The sequence below is a fragment of the Pseudophryne corroboree genome, chromosome 4, assembly GCF_028390025.1.
Source record: "Pseudophryne corroboree isolate aPseCor3 chromosome 4, aPseCor3.hap2, whole genome shotgun sequence".
Lineage (NCBI taxonomy): Eukaryota > Metazoa > Chordata > Amphibia > Anura > Myobatrachidae > Pseudophryne > Pseudophryne corroboree.
In genome coordinates, this window is record NC_086447.1 from 193,062,158 (window position 1) to 193,082,857 (window position 20,700).

The following is a 20,700-nucleotide window of genomic DNA, read 5'->3' on the forward strand; positions in this document are numbered from 1 at the left end:
AACCAGATTTCAATTTGCAGAGCAATATTATTGAATGAGAGAAATAGCTTAGAACACATATTCATAAGTATTCATAAGGCTCCCTGCCAGTGGCAGTTGCGTCTACAGTGCATTCCGAAACTACCAGAGGGGAGCCGGATAACATAAAAACACTATAACTATACCTGCAAATGCTTCTTCATACTGCTGGGAGCCTGTGGGAGCAGTAAGATCACCGGGGATCCGCTGCAAGTATCACAGTGACATCCGCCAGGACAGAGCCATTAGTAGCCTCCTGGGTGTATCTGCCCACCACCCAGACTCCCATTGGCTAATCTTTTTTTAACAATAAATACAGCACTAGCTATCTTCACCAGGACAGGAGATGTTGCCCATAGCAACCCATCAGATTCTAACTATTATCTCCTAGATGCAGCTAGATAAATGTTAAGTGGACTCTGATTGGTTGCTATGGGCAACATCTCCACTTCTAAAAATATACCCCCACTAGTTGGATAAATTGTGTTGATGAAGTTTATGGTGTTGTAACAATCAGATGCAATATCAGACAGTTTTGCAAATTAATGACAATTACTAATTTCTATTTCGTCCTAGAGGATGTTGGGGACACCAAAAGAACCATGGGCTATAGACGGGATCCGCAGGAGACAGGGGCACTTTAAGACTTTCAAAGGGGCGTGACCTGGCTCCTCCCTCTATATTCCTCCCTAGACTCAGTTTAGAAAATGTGCCCTGCGAGACGGAGGCACTCGGGGGAGCTCTACTGAGTTTCTCTGAAAAGACTTATGTTAGGTTTTTTATTTTCTGGGAGGTCTGCTGGCTACAGTCTCCCTGCTTCGTGGGACTGAGGGGGAGAGCAGTCTAGACCCACTTCTAATAAGTTTCAGGGCTCTACTGATGCTGACAGGATGCCTCCGCACCTGAGGGGAGATGAACGCCGGGTACTCTCGGATGCTCGCTCCCACAGCCTGCCGTCGCCCCCTTTCAAAGCCAGAAGACAGGTGAGTATGTAGAAGAAAAGAAGACTTCTCTTCACTAAGACGGCATTACAGAGGTACCGCACAGCGAGTGCACAGTGCGCGCCGGGCTCCCATACAGTACACACCGCTGGTTGCAGGGCGCTGGGGGAGGGGGGGGGGCCCTCGGGAGCCTTTTTACCTCAGAAAAGCTGCTAGTGGGACTAAAAGTCCAACAGTCCAAAACCCCCGCCAGGATAAATGTATATTTAAGCGGGACGAAGCGCGCCATTATGGGGGCGGAGCTTCTTCCTCACTGCTCACTCGGCGCCATTTCCTCCTCCACACAAGCAGCACTGGTCCTTCCTCACAAGCAGCAAGTACCAGGGGCATAAGAAAACGAGGGGGACGACGACAGAATTAATAGATAAATATAGCGCTGCAGCTCTGGGGCACTTGAGGGTGTTTTCAGACCTGCATTTTGGCGCTGGGGTGTGAGCTGGCTTTTTCCCTCTGTGTTCCCTGACAGGCTTTGATTTGGGTGCTGTTTTCAGTGGACGACATGTCTGAGGCAGATTATTCCTCTCAGGGGGATAATTTATTGAGGACACCAAATGTTTTGGGGGTGGCCCTGTCGGCACCGCCGACTGCTGACTGGTTATATACTTTGAATGCTTTAAATGCTAATGTCACTCTTTTAAATCAAAAGTTTGATCAGTCTGAATCTCAAATCCAGGTGTGGAAGAGATCAATGGAGGACGCTTTATTGCAGGTCCAGGGCCCTCCGGGGTCGCTCAAACGTGGTGTTGACCAATTAGTTGACACAGATACCGACACAGACTCTGAGGCTGATGTCGACTATGCTGATTCCAGATTAGATCCCAAATTAGCTAAGAGTATTCAGTATATGATTGTAGCTGTTAAAGACATATTACATATTGATGAGGACCCTATTACACCTGAAACGAGGGTCCTTATTTACAAGGAAAAGAGACGCTCAGTTGCTTTTCCTCCATGTTTTGAACTAAATGACCTCTTTGATGGCATTTGGAACAACCCTGATAAAAAAATTCTAATTCCTAACCGGATCAAGGCGGCGTACCCCTTTCCCGCGGCTGATAGGGAAAAGTGGGAAACACCACCCACAGTTACCAAGGCCCTAGCGCGCTTGTCTAAACAGGTAGCCCTCCCTGTGGCTCAGTCGACTTAAGGAGCCAGCTACTTAAGGAACCAGCTGATCGTAAGCAGGAGGCTACTTTGAAAGCTATTTTTACAACCACGGGGACGCAGCTTAGGCCTCTTATTGCGTCAGCGTGGGTAAGTAGCGCTATTGAAAAATGGGCTGAAAGTTTGTCTTCTGATTTGGATAATTTTGATAGGGATAGCATCCTAGTGACGCTTGGTTATATCAGGGACGCAGCTGCGTACTTGAAAGAGGCTGCAAGAGATGCTGGCCTCCTGTATGCTAAGGCTAATGCTATGTCAGTTGCGGCTAGGCGAGCGCTTTGGACTCACCAGTGGAATGCTGACGCCGATTCCAAGAAAAATATGGAGTCCCTTCCATTTAAGGGAGGTGAACTTTTTGGGGATGGCCTTACTGATTTGGTATCGGCGGCCACCGCGGGTAAGTCAACCTATTTACCTTATGTTCCTGCACAACAAAAGAAACCACACTATCAAATGCAGTCCTTTCGGCCCAACAAGTATAAAAGGTAATTTCTTCCTTGCTACCAGAGGTAGAGGAAGGGGCAAGAGAACACCCGCCTCCTCGGGTTCCCGGGAACAGAAGTCCTCCCCGGCTTCTGCCAAATCCACCGCATGAAGCCGGGTCTCCCCTACAGGAGACCGCACCAGTGGGGGCACGTCTAAAGCTCTTCAGTCAGGTCTGGGTTCGTTCGGACCTAGACCCTTGGGTGTTGCAAATTATGACCCAAGGGTACAAACTGGAGTTTCAAGACGTTCCCCCTCTCCGTTTTTTCAAATCGACCTTACCAGCTTCGCTTCCAGACAGAGTTCTAGTCTGTGGAGCCATACAAAAATTGTGTCAAAATCAGGTTGTGGTCCCGGTTCCCTTGGCACAGCAAGGGGAGGGCTTTTATTCAAGCCTGTTTGTGGTACCAAAGCCGGATGGCTCGGTAAGACCAATCCTCAACCTGAAATCTCAAAATTTTTTCCTGAAGAAATTCAAATTCAAGATGGAGTCTCTCAGAGGGGTGATCTCCAGTCTGGAGGAGGGGGGGAATTCATGGTATCATTGGACATAAAGGATGCATACCTTCATGTCCCCATCTATCCCCTTCATCAAAGGTACCTTAGGTTTGCAATCCAGGATACTCATTACCAGTTTCAGACGTTGCCGTTTGGCCTGTCCACGGCTCCGAGGATTTTCACAAAAGTCATGGTAGAGATGATAGTTCTCCTCCGCAAGCGAGGAGTTACAATTATCCCATACTTGGACGATCTCCTGATAAAGGCGAGATCCAAAGACAAGTTGGTACAGGCCATTGCACTGTCCCTATCGATTCTGCAACAGCACGGTTGGCTCTTAAACTTGCCGAAATCACAATTAATCCCAACAACCCGGTTGGCGTTTTTAGGTATGATTCTGGACACAGTCAAGCAGAGAGTGTTCCTCCCTATGGAGAAAGCTCTGGAAATTCAGAGTTTGGTAAAACTCATTCTGAAACCAACAACAGTCTCCATTCATCAATGCATTCGGTTGCTGGGGAAGATGGTAGCGGCATACGAAGCCCCCCAGTTTGGGAGGTTCCATGCCAGAGTGTTTCAGTGGGACCTGTTGGACAAGTGGTCTGGATCCCACCTTCATATGCACCGGAGAATAATTCTATCTCCCAACACCAGAATCTCACTCCTGTGGTGGCTCCACAGCTCTCACCTCTTAGAGGGACGCAGGTTCGGGATCCAGGACTGGATCCTAGTGACCACGGATGCAAGTCTATGAGGTTGGGGAGCAGTCACACAAGGGGTGACCTTCCAAGGAAGATGGTCAGGTCCAGAGACTCATCTTCACATAAATGTTCTGGAGCAAAGGGCCATTTACAACGGCCTTCTGCAAGCGGAGCAGCTTCTTTGAAACCGGCCTGTCCTGATCCAATTGGACAATGTGACAGCAGTAGCATACATAAACCGCCAAGGCGGCGCAAAGAGCAGGACAGCCATGGCGGAAGCCACAAACATTCTTCGCTGGGCAGAGACACATACAAGGGCTCTGTCAGCAATATTCCTTTTGGGGGTGGACAACTGGGAAGCAGACTTCCTCAGCAGACACGATCTACATCCAGGAGAGTGGATCCTCCATCAAGAGGTCTTCACACTAGTGAATCTTTGGGGGGTTCCCCACATAGACATGATGGCGTCTCGCCTCAACAGAAAACTTCTGAAGTATTGTTCCAGGTCCAGGGACCCTCAGGCGGCGGCAGTGGATGCACTGACGTCACCTTGGGTGTTTCCGTCGGTGTATTTTTTCCCTCCGCTTCCTCTCATCCCAAAGGTTCTGAGAATTCTAAGAAAAACAAAGATTCCAGCGCTCCTTGTAGTTCCAGACTGGCCAAGGAGAATTTGGTACCCGGATCTTCAGGCGTTACTGGTCGAAGATCCCTGGCCTCTTCCTCTTCGCGAGGATCTGCTACGACAGGGGCCGTTCGTCTATCAGGACTTACAGCGGCTACGTTTGACGGCATGGCGGTTGAACGCCAGATTTTAGGCCGAAAGGGTATTCCCAGTGAAATCATCCCTACCCTTATTCTTGCTAGGAAGGGTGTGACGTCAAAGCACTATCAACGTATTTGGAGGAAATATGTTTCCTGGTGCGAGTCCAAGAAAGCTCCTGTGGAGAAGTTTGACCTTGGACGGTTTCTCCATTTTCTACAAAATGGAGTGGATGCGGGCCTTAAATTAGGCTCCATTAAGGTGCAGATTTCTGCCTTGTCAATTTTCTTTCAGAAACAATTGGCCTCACTTCCTGAGGTGCAGACCTTTGTAAAAGGGGTACTGCACATCCAACCTCCCTTTGTGCCCCCTGTGGCACCTTGGGACCTTAATGTGGTATTGACATTCCTTCAATCACATTGGTTTGAACCTTTACGTAAAGTGGAATTTAAGTTCCTCACTTGGAAGGTTGTCATTTTGTTGGCATTGGCATCCGCAAGGCGGGTGTCTGAGTTAGCGGCCTTGTCTCACAAGAGGCCTTATTTGATCTTCCATGAAGATAGAGCAGAGTTGAGAACTCGGCAACAATTTCTGCCGAAGGTGGTTTCCTCTTTTCATATTAACCAACCTATTGTGGTGCCAGTGGCTACTGGCGCTTTGGCAGAGGAAAAGTCTCTAGATGTGGTCAGAGCTTTGAAAATTTATGTCGCCAGAACGGCTCCAGTTAGGAAAACAGAGTCTCTGTTTGTCCTGTATGCTCCCAATAAGATTGGGTGTCCTGCTTCCAAGCAGACCATTGCCCGCTGGATATGTCAAACGATTCAGCAGGCTCATTCCACGGCAGGTTTGCCTTTGCCGAAATCGGTGAAGGCCCATTCCACTAGGAAGGGGGGCTCGTCCTGGGCGGCTGCCCGGGGTGTCTCGGCATTGCAACTTTGCCGAGCTGCTACTTGGTCGGGGTCAAACACATTTGCTACATTTTACAAGTTTGAAACCTTGGCCGATGAGGACCTTAAGTTTGGTCAATCGGTGCTGCAGAGTCAACCGCACACTCCCGCACGCTATAGAGCTTTGGTATAAACCCCATGGTTCTTTTGGTGTCCCCAACATCCTCTAGGACGAAATAGAAAATAAGATTTTAATACCTACCGGTAAATCCTTTTCTATGAGTCCGTAGAGGATGTTGGGCGCCCGTCCCAGTGCGTACTGTATCTGCAGTTTAGTTCTGGTTACACACAGGTTGTGTTATGGTTTCTTCAGCTTGTTGCTGAATTTTGTTCATGTCCGTTGGCATGTGTTCAGTAGAATACCATGTTATTCGGCATATTTATGGCGTGAGCTGGTATAATGCTCACCTTGTTTGTTAATTCCTTTCCTCGAAATGTCCGTCTCTCCGGGCACAGTTCCAAACTGAGTCTGGGGAGGGATATAGAGGGAGGAGCCAGGTCACGCCTCTTTGAAAGTCTTAAAGTGCCCATGTCTCCTGCGGATCCCATCTATACCCCATGGTTCTTTTGGTATCCCCAACATCCTCTACGGACTCATAGAAAAGGATTTACCGGTAGGTATCAAAATCCTATTATATGTGCCCTTAAAAGACTAGGCAGATGGGCTTTGGCGTTTGGTACTTGTGTAAAATTAAAGTGCAATGCATTGTTCTTCAGGTCTGTTGACCAGTGCACTGTTTGATCTACTAGATAAATGAGTATACAGTTGTTGTTGTTGTTGTTGTTGTTGTTGTTGTTGTTGTTGTTGTTGTAATGTTACATTTAAAGCTGTGTCCGTTTGTGATTGATAATGTGGGATTAGTTAACGTTGGCAGACTGAAAAGGTATCATTGCTTTGTCTTTTGTAATAACATTGTAAATGGATTAGCGGGAGGATTATATACATGTGCAAAAGAAGTACAGTATAGCTATTTATTTTATATGTCACTGTTTCCACTTTATGAGACTCATAACTGAAGCTACTTCTCTTACTCAACATGATTTACTGTAGATATCCTAACAAATCTGCGATGCCCCGCTGCGCGACATCGCGGGGAATCGCACAGGCAGTTCAGGTGCGATGAAATCGCACCTGTACTGCCAAAGTGATTACCATGCGATCATGCGATAGATCGCATGGTAATCACGTGATGGGCACGTCACTGCCAAATGGGAGCAGCGTCTGGCCGCTCCCGGCGGGTGCCCATCACGCATCGCAGTGCGATATATTGCATGTGTTTTTAAAAACACATGCGATCGCACTGCAATGCGATAAATATTAAGAGCAGCACATACTATCTTGAGACGCGAGATTTGACCGGCGTGCCTGCGCATCGCGTCCCAAGGTATCTAAATTGTGCATACAATCCTTTGATTTCTCTCACAGATGCGGTCGAAATCGAAGGATTGTACCTGATAGCTCTAAAGTGTATGGGCTACATAAGAAAGATGGGTATGAAGGGTTTCTCATGTGGTGGGACAGAAATATGAATGCTGTACAATTTATTCTATAAAGTCTTACCTGTGAACATTTGTAGTGTCCTCTCCCCACCTCAAAAACGCCCATGGCGAGTGAGGTCATACAGTACCACTCAACCACCTGTACTGTAAGCCGGGCTAAATGAGTCAACAGCGAGAAACAGGGCTGTACCTTTGGTTGTGGGAACAGAGTGCAGTTGTGTCTTCACGGGTGCCCTGTAGCCTGGACATCCCTCAAACGTCCACCAGGTGTATCCTGAGAACGCCTTTGGCCCTCTTGTCACATGTACAGGGCCAGTCTAGGACACTCTAGTGTCCTGCTATAGCACTGTTGGGCCAGCCCCTCAATCAGAAATGTCTAATTTCTGAAATTGGAACACTTGGGAGATATATAAGGCAACTCTGCCTTCAAAAAATGATCCATATTTTAGGCAATCCTTGCCTGCTACACATGGTAGTAAAGAGAGGAATGTTGGGGGTCATTCCGAGTTGTTCGCTCGGTAAAAATCTTCGCATCGCATCGATTTTCCGCTTAATGCGCATGCGCAATGTCCGCACTGCGACTGCGCCAAGTAAATTTGCTATGCAGTTAGGAATTTTACTCACGGCATTTTCATCGTTCTGGCGATCGTAATGTGATTGACAGGAAATGGGTGTTACTGGGCGGAAACAGGCCGTTTTATGGGCGTGTGGGAAAAAACGCTACCGTTTCCGGAAAAAACGCAGGAGTGGCCGGAGAAACGGGGGAGTGTCTGGGCGAACGCTGGGTGTGTTTGTGACGTCAAACCAGGAACGACAAGCAGTGAAATGATCACAGATGCCGAGTAAGTCTGGAGCTACTCAGAAACTGCTACGAGGTGTGTAATCGCAATATTGCGAATACATCGTTCGCAATTTTAAGATGCTAAGATTCACTCCCAGTAGGCGGCGGCTTAGCATGAGCAAATCTGCTAAAATCCGCTTGCGAGCGAACAACCCGGAATGACCCCCCATTATACACACCAGCATGATCAGTGGGCGCCTTTTCCCACAGTCGGTCATTGTGCAGAGGAGGGGAATATTGGGAACAGTTAGGAAAAAGGTTTAAATGTGTTTTGTTTGTGGATTTTAGTAATTCAGCTCTACATTATTGAAAAAAATCCCTTATCCTAAAACCTAATGGTGGCTACATACTAGGCAACGTGCACTATGAACTACGTCACCTAGTGTTTCCCCCTCCCAGCCAGGCAGTCGGCGGCAGTGCATACACACTCAGCGATATGACGACCATATCGCTCAGTGAAGTCATGCTGCGGCCGGGACAGCAGCTCTTGGACGACAGTCCAAATTGAGCTGCACGCACAGCCGACAGTGAGGGTCGTTAACAACCCACGGGACCGCGCATCGCTCGTCGTTGCCGGCATACACACTTGGCGAGAAAATTAATGCCGATGCTCAGGAAGGGTGAAAACGAGCGATGTCGTTTATTTTCTCGCCAAGTGCGTATGCACCTTAACTCTTAAGTTCCCTACACATATGGCGACGTGCCGCCGTCACCTGGCTCCATAGCAGTGCATGCTAATATGGACTGCATGCATAAGCGGCGGCGCACCAACGATGAACGAGCGCAGGGCCGCGCATCTTTCATCGTTGGTGTCTCCATACTGAACGATATGAATGAGTTATCGTTCATTAATGAACGAGAACGTTCATATCGTTCAGTGAAATCTGCCAGTGGATAGGGCCCATTACACATTCTGGATCAAGGGTTCCATACAGTACTTTAATTTAATTTTACAAATGTGAGTGATGCTCACACTTGACACTAATCAGCAGCGAGCCCTCACATTTCATATTATAACTATCACTGTTATATCAAGAAAATTTGGACAAAATGAACAAGATTGTGACTTATTTGTGTTAAAGGGACAATGAGGCACAGTTGCAGAAGATACAATTAGAACATATGTATATTTTTGGTCTACAAAATGCTCACAGGTCTAGAATGAAACTTACATGGCGAGTGTCCATATCACACCACTATCAATACTTATGTTCTTTGTTTCTCTCTCGTCCTTGTTGTGTGTGACAGAGTCCGACCTCCAGATCTGTGAGCAGAAGACTCCTACGTGTTGCACAAGGAAGATGGAGGAAAGTTACCAGACAGCAGTGAGGGGAAAGCTGGCTCATAATATCCAAGCCTTGAACTTCGAGTTCAAATTCATGATTGTCGCACATACACATGCCTTCCAAGGTTAGTCTGACAGCCTTCAAATGCTAATTTGAGATGCCCTCTCTATTAAAGCATATCCTACTCCCACATGTACTGTACTACCCACATGAATGCCCCCTTACACCTACCCTACTCCCACCTGCACTACCTACACTAATGCCCCCTCACACCTACCCTACTTCACCTTTACTGCCCATACTAATGCCCCCTCACACTTGCCGTATTCCCTTCTGTACTATTCACACTAATACCCCATCACACCTATCTTACTCCAATCTATATTTCTCTCACACCTACTTTATTCACACTAATACCCCCTCACACCTACCTTATTCCCACCTATACTATTCACATTAATACCCCATCACACCTACCTTATTCCCACCTATACTATTCACACTAATACCCCATCACACCTATCTTACTCCAATCTATATTACTCTCACACCTACCTTGTTCACACTAATACCCCCTCACACCTACCTTATTGCCACCTATACTATTCACACTAATACCCCATCACACCTACCTTATTCCCACCTATACTATTCACACTAATACCCCATCACAACTATCTTACTCCAATCTATATTACTCTCACACCTACCTTGTTCACACTAATACCCCCTCACACCTACCTTATTGCCACCTATACGATTCACACTAATACCCCATCACACCTACCTTATTCCCACCTATACTATTCACACTAATACCCCATCACACCTATCTTACTCCAATCTATATTACTCTCACACCTACCTTGTTCACACTAATACCCCCTCACACCTACCTTATTGCCACCTATACTATTCACACTAATACCCCATCACACCTACCTTATTCCCACCTATACTATTCACACTAATACCCCTTCACATACCCTATTTCCACCTATACTACCGATACTATTGCCCCCTCACACCTACCCTACTCCCACCTATAATTAGTGATGAGCGGGTTCGGTTCCTCGGAAACCGAACCCCCCCGAACTTCACCCATTTTACACGGGTCCGAGGCATACTCGGATTCTCCCGTATGGCTCGGTTAACCCGAGAGCGCCCGAACGTCATCATCCCGCTGTCGGATTCTCGCGAGATTCGGATTCTATATAAGGAGCCGCGCGTCGCCGCCATTTTCACTCGTGCATTGGAAATGTTAGGGAGAGGACGTGGCTGGCGTCCTCTCCGTTTGTGCTTATTGCTTAATTGTGGGGACTGGGGAGCAGCTGTATTATATAGGAGGAGTACAGTGCAGAGTTTTGCTGATCAGTGACCACCAGTTTTATCCATTCTCTGCCTGAAAAACGCTCCATATCTGTGCTCAGTGTGCTGCATATATCTGTGCTCACACTGCTTTATTGTGGGGACTGGGGACCAGCAGTATTATATAGGAGGAGTACAGTGCAGAGTTTTGCTGACCAGTGACCACCAGTAAACGTTGTCTGCCTGAAAAAACGCTGCATATATCTGTGCTCACACTGCTTTATTGTGGGTACTGGGGACCACCAGTATATTATATAGGAGGAGTACAGTGCAGAGTTTTGCTGACCAGTGACCACCAGTATACGTTGTCTGCCTGAAAAACGCTCCATATCTGTGCTCAGTGTGCTGCATATATCTGTGCTCACACTGCTTTATTGTGGGTACTGGGGACCACCAGTATATTATATAGGAGGAGTACAGTGCAGAGTTTTGCTGACCAGTGACCACCAGTATATATAGCAGTACGGTACGGAAGGCTACTGCTCTACCTACCTCTGTGTCGTCTAGTATACTATCCATCTAGATTCTATACCTGTGGTGCATTTTAGTTTTGCAGTTTGCTGACAGTGACCACCAGTATATATAGCAGTACGGTACGGAAGGCCACTGCTCTACCTACCTCTGTGTCGTCAAGTATACTATCCATCTAGATTCTATACCTGTGGTGCATTTTAGTTTTGCAGTTTGCTGACAGTGACCACCAGTATATATAGCAGTACGGTACGGAAGGCCACTGCTCTACCTACCTCTGTATCGTCAAGTATACTATCCATCTAGATTCTATACCTGTGGTGCATTTTAGTTTTACAGTTTGCTGACAGTGACCACCAGTATATATAGCAGTACGGTACGGAAGGCCACTGCTCTACCTACCTCTGTGTCGTCAAGTATACTATCCATCTAGATTCTATACCTGTGGTGCATTTTAGTTTTGCAGTTTGCTGACAGTGACCACCAGTATTTCTCTATCGTCCAAAGTGGATGCTGGGAACTCCGTAAGGACCATGGGGAATAGCGGCTCCGCAGGAGACTGGGCACAACTAAAGAAAGCTTTAGGACTACCTGGTGTGCACTGGCTCCTCCCTCTATGACCCTCCTCCAGACCTCAGTTAGAATTTTGTGCCCGGCTGAGCTAGATGCACACTAGGGGCTCTCCTGAGCTCTTAAAAAGAAAGTAATATTTAGGTTTTTTATTTTCAGTGAGATCTGCTGGCAACAGACTCACTGCTACGAGGGACCTAGGGGAGAGAAGCGAACCTACCTGCTTGCAGCTAGCTTGGGCTTCTAGGCTACTGGACACCATTAGCTCCAGAGGGATCGAACATAGGCCCAGCCTCGGTCGTCCGGTCCCGGAGCCGCGCCGCCGTCCCCCTAGCAGAGCCAGAAGCAAGAAGACGTTCCTGGAAATCGGCGGCAGAAGACTTCGGTCTTCATTAAGGTAGCGCACAGCACTGCAGCTTTGCGCCATTGCTCCCCAGGCACACCACATACTCCGGTCACTGATGGGTGCAGGGCGCTGGGGGGGGGGGGGCGCCCTGGGCTGCAATATAAGTACCTTACTTGGCAAATTAACACATAATATAGCCTTTAAGACTATATATGTGTAAAATCCCCTGCCATAACTGTATAAAAAAAGCGGGAGAAGCCCGCCGGCAAAGGGGCGGGGCTATCTCCCTCAGCACACTGGCGCCATTTTCCCTCACAGCTCCGCTGGAAGGATCGCTCCCCAGGCTCTCCCCTGCAGTTCCAGACTACATAGGGTAAAAAAGAGAGGGGGGGCACTAAATTTAGGTGCAATCTGTGATATATAAGCAGCTATAAGGGGTAAAATCACTGTGTAATGTGTATCCCTGTTTTATATAGCGCTCTGGTGTGTGCTGGCATACTCTCTCTTTGTCTCCCCAAAGGGCTTTGTGGGGTCCTGTCCTCAGTCAGAGCATTCCCTGTGTGTGTGCGGTGTGTCGGTACGGCTGTGTCGACATGTTTGATGAGGAGGCTTATGTGGAGGCGGAGCAGGTGCCGATAAATGTGATGTCACCCCCTGCGGGGTCGACACCTGAGTGGATGGATATGTGGAAGGAATTACGCGACAGTGTCAACTCCTTACATAAAAGGTTTGACGACATATCAGATGTGGGACAGCCGGCTTCTCAGCCCGTGCCTGCCCAGACGTCTCAAAAGCCATCAGGGGCTCTAAAACGCCCGCTACCTCAGATGGAAGACACAGATGTCGACACAGATACTGACTCCAGTGTCTACGATGAGGAGACTAGTGTACATTCCAATAGAGCCACACGTTACATGATTACGGCAATGAAAAATGTGTTGCACATTTCTGATATTACCCCAGGTACCACAAAAAAGGGTATTATGTTTGGGGAGAAAAAACTACCAGTGGTTTTTCCCCCTCCTGATGAATTAAATGAAGTGTGTGAAGAAGCGTGGGCTTCCCCCGATAAGAAACTAGTAATTTCTAAAAAGTTACTAATGGCGTACCCTTTCCCGCAGAGGATAGGTCACGTTGGGAGACATCCCCTAGGGTGGATAAAGCGCTCACACGTCTGTCAAAGAAGGTGGCACTACCGTCTCCGGACACGGCCGCCCTAAAGGAGCCTGCTGATAGGAAGCAGGAGGCTATCCTGAAGTCTGTTTATACACACTCAGGTATTATACTGAGACCAGCTATTGCTTCAGCATGGATGTGCAGTGCTGCAGCTGCGTGGTCAGATTCCCTGTCAGAAAATATTGATACCTTAGACAGGGACACTATATTGCTAACCATAGAGCATATTAAAGACACAGTCTTATACATGAGAGATGCACAGAGGGATATTTGCCGGCTGGCATCTAAAATAAGTGCAATGTCCATTTCTGCCAGGAGGGGTTTATGGACTCGGCAGTGGACAGGGGATGCAGATTCTAAAAGGCACATGGAAGTTTTGCCTTACAAGGGTGAGGAGTTGTTTGGGGATGGTCTCTCGGACCTCGTTTCCACAGCGACAGCTGGGAAGTCAGCATTTTTACCCCATGTTCCCTCACAGCAAAAGAAAGCACCGTATTATCAGGTACAGTCCTTTCGGCCCCAGAAAGGCAAGCGGGTTAGAGGCGCGTCCTTTCTGCCCAGAGGCAGAGGTAGAGGGAAAAAGCTGCAACATACAGCCAGTTCCCAGGAACAAAAGTCCTCCCCCGCTTCCTCTAAGTCCACCGCATGACGCTGGGGCTCCACAGGCGGAGCCAGGTACGGTGGGGGCCCGTCTCAAGAACTTCAGCAACCAGTGGGCACGCTCACGGGTGGATCCCTGGATTCTACAGGTAGTATCTCAGGGGTACAAGCTGGAATTCGAGACGTCTCCCCCTCGCCGTTTCCTCAAATCTGCCTTGCCAACAGCTTCCCCGTACAGGGAGGCAGTGCTGGAGGCAATTCACAAGCTGTATTCGCAGCAGGTGATAGTCAAGGTACCCCTCCTTCAACAAGGAAGGGGTTACTATTCCACAATGTTTGTGGTACCGAAACCGGACGGTTCGGTGAGACCCATTTTAAATTTGAAATCCTTGAACACCTATATAAAAAGGTTCCAGTTCAAGATGGAATCGCTCAGGGCGGTTATTTCAAGCCTGGAGGAAGGGGATTACATGGTATCACTGGACATCAAGGATGCTTACCTACATATCCCCATTTACCTTCCTCACCAGGAGTACCTCAGATTTGTGGTACAGGACTGTCATTACCAATTCCAGACGTTGCCGTTTGGTCTGTCCACGGCACCGAGGGTATTTACCAAGGTAATGGCCGAAATGATGATACTCCTTCGAAAAAAGGGAGTTTTAATTATCCCATACTTGGACGATCTCCTTATAAAGGCGAGGTCCAGGGAGCAGTTGTTGGTCGGGGTAGCACTATCTCGGGAGGTGCTACAACAGCACGGTTGGATTCTGAATATTCCAAAGTCACAGCTGGTTCCTACGACACGTCTACTGTTTCTGGGGATGGTTCTGGACACAGACCAGAAAAGGGTGTTTCTCCCGGAGGAGAAAGCCAAGGAGTTGTCGTCTCTAGTCAGAGATCTCGTGAAACCAAAACAGGTCTCGGTGCATCACTGCACGCGAGTCCTGGGAAAAATGGTAGCTTCCTACAAAGCAATTCCATTCGGCAGGTTCCATGCAAGAATTTTTCAGTGGGATCTGTTGGACAAGTGGTCCGGATCCCATCTTCAGATGCATCGGCTGATAACCCTGTCTCCAAGGACCAGGGTGTCTCTGCTGTGGTGGCTGCAGAGTGCTCATCTTCTAGAGGGCCGCAGATTCGGCATACAGGACTGGGTCCTGGTGACCACGGATGCCAGCCTTCGAGGCTGGGGGGCAGTCACACAGGGAAGAAACTTCCAAGGGCTATGGTCAAGCCAGGAGATTTCCCTACACATAAATATTCTGGAACTAAGGGCCATCTACAATGCCCTAAGTCAGGCAAGACCCCTGCTTCAAAACCAGCCGGTACTGATCCAGTCAGACAACATCACGGCGGTCGCCCATGTAAACCGACAGGGCGGCACGAGAAGCAGGACGGCGATGGCAGAAGCCACAAGGATTCTCCGATGGGCGGAAAATCACGTGTTAGCACTGTCAGCAGTGTTCATTCCGGGAGTGGACAACTGGGAAGCAGACTTCCTCAGCAGGCACGACCTCCACCCGGGAGAGTGGGGACTTCATCCAGAAGTCTTCCAAATGATTGTACACCGTTGGGAAAGGCCACAGGTGGACATGATGGCGTCCCGCCTCAACAAAAAGCTAAAAAGATATTGCGCCAGGTCAAGGGACCCTCAGGCGATAGCTGTGGACGCTCTAGTGACACCGTGGGTGTACCAGTCGGTTTATGTGTTCCCTCCTCTGCCTCTCATACCCAAGGTACTGAGAATAATAAGAAGGAAAGGAGTAAGAACTATACTTGTGGTTCCGGATTGGCCAAGAAGAGCTTGGTACCCAGAACTTCAAGAAATGATCTCAGAGGACCCATGGCCTCTGCCGCTCAGACAGGACCTGCTGCAGCAGGGGCCCTGTCTGTTCCAAGACTTACCGCGGCTGCGTTTGACGGCATGGCGGTTGAACGCCGGATCCTGAAGGAAAAGGGCATTCCGGAGGAAGTCATCCCTACGCTGATTAAAGCTAGGAAAGAAGTGACCGCAAACCATTATCACCGCATATGGCGAAAATATGTTTCGTGGTGTGAGGCCAGGAAGGCCCCAACGGAGGAATTTCAGCTGGGCCGTTTTCTGCACTTCCTACAGTCAGGGGTGACTATGGGCCTAAAATTGGGTTCCATTAAGGTCCAGATTTCGGCTCTATCGATTTTCTTCCAGAAAGCACTGGCTTCACTACCTGAAGTTCAGACATTTGTTAAGGGAGTGCTGCATATTCAGCCCCCTTTTGTGCCCCCAGTGGCACCTTGGGATCTCAACGTGGTGTTGAATTTCCTAAAGTTACATTGGTTTGAACCACTTAAAACCGTGGATTTAAAATATCTCACGTGGAAAGTGGTCATGCTGTTGGCCTTGGCTTCGGCCAGGCGTGTGTCAGAATTGGCGGCTTTATCATGTAAAAGCCCTTATCTGATTTTTCATATGGATAGGGCGGAATTGAGGACTCGTCCCCAATTTCTCCCAAAGGTGGTTTCAGCTTTTCATTTGAACCAGCCTATTGTGGTGCCTGCGGCTACTCGTGACTTGGAGGATTCCAAGTTGCTGGACGTAGTCCGGGCCCTAAAAATCTATGTTTCCAGGACAGCTGGAGTCAGAAAGACTGACTCGCTATTTATCCTGCATGCACCCAACAAGTTGGGTGCGCCTGCTTCAAAGCAGACTATTGCTCGCTGGATCTGTAGCACGATTCAACTTGCACATTCTGCGGCTGGACTGCCGCATCCTAAATCTGTAAAAGCCCATTCCACAAGGAAGGTGGGCTCTTCTTGGGCAGCTGCCCGAGGGGTCTCGGCTTTACAACTTTGCCGAGCAGCTACTTGGTCGGGGTCAAACACATTTGCTAAATTCTACAAGTTTGATACCCTGGCTGAGGAGGACCTAGAGTTCGCTCATTCGGTGCTGCAGAGTCATCCGCACTCTCCCGCCCGTTTGGGAGCTTTGGTATAATCCCCATGGTCCTTACGGAGTTCCCAGCATCCACTTAGGACGTTAGAGAAAATAAGATTTTACTCACCGGTAAATCTATTTCTCGTAGTCCGTAGTGGATGCTGGGCGCCCGTCCCAAGTGCGGATTGTCTGCAATACTTGTATATAGTTATTGGTTAACTAAAGGGTTATTGTTGAGCCATCTGTTGAGAGGCTCAGTTATATTTCATACTGTTAACTGGGTATAGTATCACGAGTTATACGGTGTGATTGGTGTGGCTGGTATGAGTCTTACCCGGGATTCCAAATCCTTTCCTTATTGTGTCAGCTCTTCCGGGCACAGTATCCTAACTGAGGTCTGGAGGAGGGTCATAGAGGGAGGAGCCAGTGCACACCAGGTAGTCCTAAAGCTTTCTTTAGTTGTGCCCAGTCTCCTGCGGAGCCGCTATTCCCCATGGTCCTTACGGAGTTCCCAGCATCCACTACGGACTACGAGAAATAGATTTACCGGTGAGTAAAATCTTATTATATAGCAGTACGGTACGGAAGGCCACTGCTCTACCTACCTCTGTGTCAGCAAGTATACTATCCATCTAGATTCTATACCTGTGGTGCATTTTAGTTTTGCAGTTTGCTGACAGTGACCACCAGTATATATAGCAGTACGGTACGGAAGGCCACTGCTCTACCTACCTCTGTGTCGTCAAGTATACTATCCATCTAGATTCTATACCTGTGGTGCATTTTAGTTTTGCAGTTTGCTGACAGTGACCACCAGTATGTATAGCAGTACGGTACGGAAGGCCACTGCTCTACCTACCTCTGTGTCGTCAAGTATACTATCCATCTAGATTCTATACCTGTGGTGCATTTTAGTTTTGCAGTTTGCTGACAGTGACCACCAGTATATATAGCAGTACGGAACGGAAGGCCACTGCTCTACCTACCTCTGTGTCGTCAAGTATACTATCCATCCATACCTGTGGTGCATTTCAGTTGTGCGCAGTATATATAGTAGTAGGCCATTGCTATTGATACTGGCATATAATTCCACACATTAAAAAATGGAGAACAAAAATGTGGAGGTTAAAATAGGGAAAGATCAAGATCCACTTCCACCTCGTGCTGAAGCTGCTGCCACTAGTCATGGCCGAGACGATGAAATACCATCAACGTCGTCTGCCAAGGCCGATGCCCAATGTCATAGTAGAGAGCATGTAAAATCCAAAAAACAAAAGTTCAGTAAAATGACCCAAAAATCAAAATTGAAAGCGTCTGATGAGAAGCGTAAACTTGCCAATATGCCATTTACGACACGGAGTGGCAAGGAACGGCTGAGGCCCTGGCCTATGTTCATGGCTAGTGGTTCAGATTCACATGAGGATGGAAGCACTCATCCTCTCGCTAGAAAAATGAAAAGACTTAAGCTGGCAAAAGCACAGCAAAGAACTGTGCGTTCTTCTAAATCACAAATCCCCAAGGAGAGTCCAATTGTGTCGGTTGCGATGCCTGACCTTCCCAACACTGGACGGGAAGAGCTTGCGCCTTCCACCATTTGCACGCCCCCTGCAAGTGCTGGAAGGAGCACCCGCAGTCCAGTTCCTGATAGTCAAATTGAAGATGTCACTGTTGAAGTACACCAGGATGAGGATATGGGTGTTGCTGGCGCTGGGGAGGAAATTGACAAGGAGGATTCTGATGGTGAGGTGGTTTGTTTAAGTCAGGCACCCGGGGAGACACCTGTTGTCCGTGGGACGAATATGGCCATTGACATGCCTGGTCAAAATACAACAAAAATCACCTCTTCGGTGTGGAATTATTTCAACACAAATGCGGACAACAGGTGTCAAGCCGTGTGTTGCCTTTGTCAAGCTGTAATAAGTAGGGGTAAGGACGTTAACCACCTAGGAACATCCTCCCTTATACGTCACCTGGACCGCATTCATCAGAAGTCAGTGACAAGTTCAAAAACTTTGGATGACAGCGGAAGCAGTCCACTGACCACTAAATCCCTTCCTCTTGTAACCAAGCTCCTGCAAACCACACCACCAACTCCCTCAGTGTCAATTTCCACCTTACACAGGAAAGCCAATAGTCCTGCAGGCCATCTCACTGGCAAGTATGACGAGTCCTCTCCTGCCTGGGATTCCTCCGATGCATCCTTGAGTGTAACGCCTACTGCTGCTGGAGCTGCTGTTGTTGCTGCTGGGAGTCGATCGTCATCCCAGAGGGGAAGTCGGAAGACCACTTGTACTACTTCCAGTAAGCAATTGACTGTCCAACAGTCCTTTGCGAGGAAGATGAAATATCACAGCAGTCATCCTGCTGCAAAGCGGATAACTCAGGTCTTGTCAGCCTGGGTGGTGAGAAACGTGTGTCCGGTATCCACCGTTAATTCACAGGCAACTAGAGACTTGATTGAGGTACTGTGTCCCCGGTACCAAATACCATCTAGGTTCCATTTCTCTAGGCAGGCGATACCGAAAATGTACACAGACGTCAGAAAAAGAGTCACCAGTGTCCTAAAAAATGCAGTTGTACTTAACCACGGACATGTGGACAAGTGGAGCAGGGCAGACTCAGGACTATATGACTGTGACAGCCCACTGGGTAGATGTATTGCCTCCCGCAGCAAGAACAGCAGCGGCGGCACCAGTAGCAGCATCTCGCAAACGCCAACTCGTTCCTAGGCAGGCTACGCTTTGTATCACCGCTTTCCATAAGAGGCACACAGCTGACAACCTCTTACGGAAACTGAGGAACATCATCGCAGAATGGCTTACCCCAATTGGACTCTCCTGGGGATTTGTGACATCGGACAACGCCAGCAATATTGTGCGTGCATTACATCTGGGCAAATTCCAGCATGTCCCATGTTTTGCACATACATTGAATTTGGTGGTGCAGAATTATTTAAAAAACGACAGGGGCGTGCAAGAGATGCTGTCGGTGGCCCGAAGAATTGCGGGCCACTTTCGGGATTCAGACACCGCGTGCCGAAGACTGGAGCACCAGCAAACACTCCTGAACCTGCCCTGCCATCATCTGAAGCAAGAGGTGGTAACGAGGTGGAATTCAACCCTCTATATGCTTCAGAGGATGGAGGTGCAGCAAAAGGCCATTCAAGCCTATACATCTGCCCACGATATAGGCAAAGGAGGGGGAATGCACCTGATTCAAGCGCAGTGGAGAATGATTTCAACGTTGTGCAAGGTTCTGCAACCCTTTGAACTTGCCACACGTGAAGTCAGTTCAGACACTGCCAGCCTGAGTCAGGTCATTCCCCTCATCAGGCTTTTCCAGAAGAAGCTGGAGACATTGAAGGAGGAGCTAAAACAGAGCAATTCCGCTAGGCATGTGGGACTTGTGGATGGAGCCCTAAATCCGCTTAACCGGGATTCACGGGTGGTCAATCTGTTGAAATCAGAGCACTACATTTTGGCCACCATGCTCGATCCTAGATTTAAAACCTACGTTGTATCTCTCTTTCCAGCAGACACAAGTCTGCAGAGGTTCAAAGACCTGCTGGTGAGAAAATTGTCAAGTCAAGCGGAACGTGACCCGTCAACAGCTCCTCCTTCACATTCTCCCGCAACTGGGGGTGCGAGGAAAAGGCTAAGAATTCCGATCCCACCCGCTGGCGGTGATGCAGAGCAGTCTGGAGCGAGTGCTGACATCTGGTCCGGACTGAAGGACCTGCCAACGATTACTGACATGTCGTCTACTGTCACTGCATATGATTCTCTCACCATTGAAAGAATGGTGGAGGATTATATGAGTGACCGCATCCAAGTAGGCACGTCAGACAGTCCGTACGTTTACTGGCAGGAAAAAGAGGCAATTTGGAGGCCCTTGCACAAACTGGCTTTATTTTACCTAAGTTGCCCTCCCTCCAGTGTGTACTCCAAAAGAGTGTTTAGTGCAGCCACTCACCTTGTCAGCAATCGGTGTACGAGGTTACTTCCAGAAAATGTGGAGAAGATAATGTTCATCAAAATGAATTATAATCAATTC

At 48.3% G+C, this 20,700-nt stretch overlaps 1 protein-coding gene across 3 annotated transcripts in view; it reads left to right on the top strand.

The window, feature by feature from the left end:
• LOC134909157 (glypican-5-like) overlaps positions 1-20,700 on the top strand; it is a 437,429-nt gene that overhangs the window by 85,240 nt on the left and 331,489 nt on the right. For all 3 annotated transcript variants that reach the window (XM_063915669.1, XM_063915671.1, XM_063915672.1), the window contains exon 2: positions 9,162-9,323. In XM_063915669.1, coding sequence (XP_063771739.1) covers positions 9,162-9,323 — 162 coding nt within the window. The remainder of the gene's footprint in view (positions 1-9,161; positions 9,324-20,700) is intronic.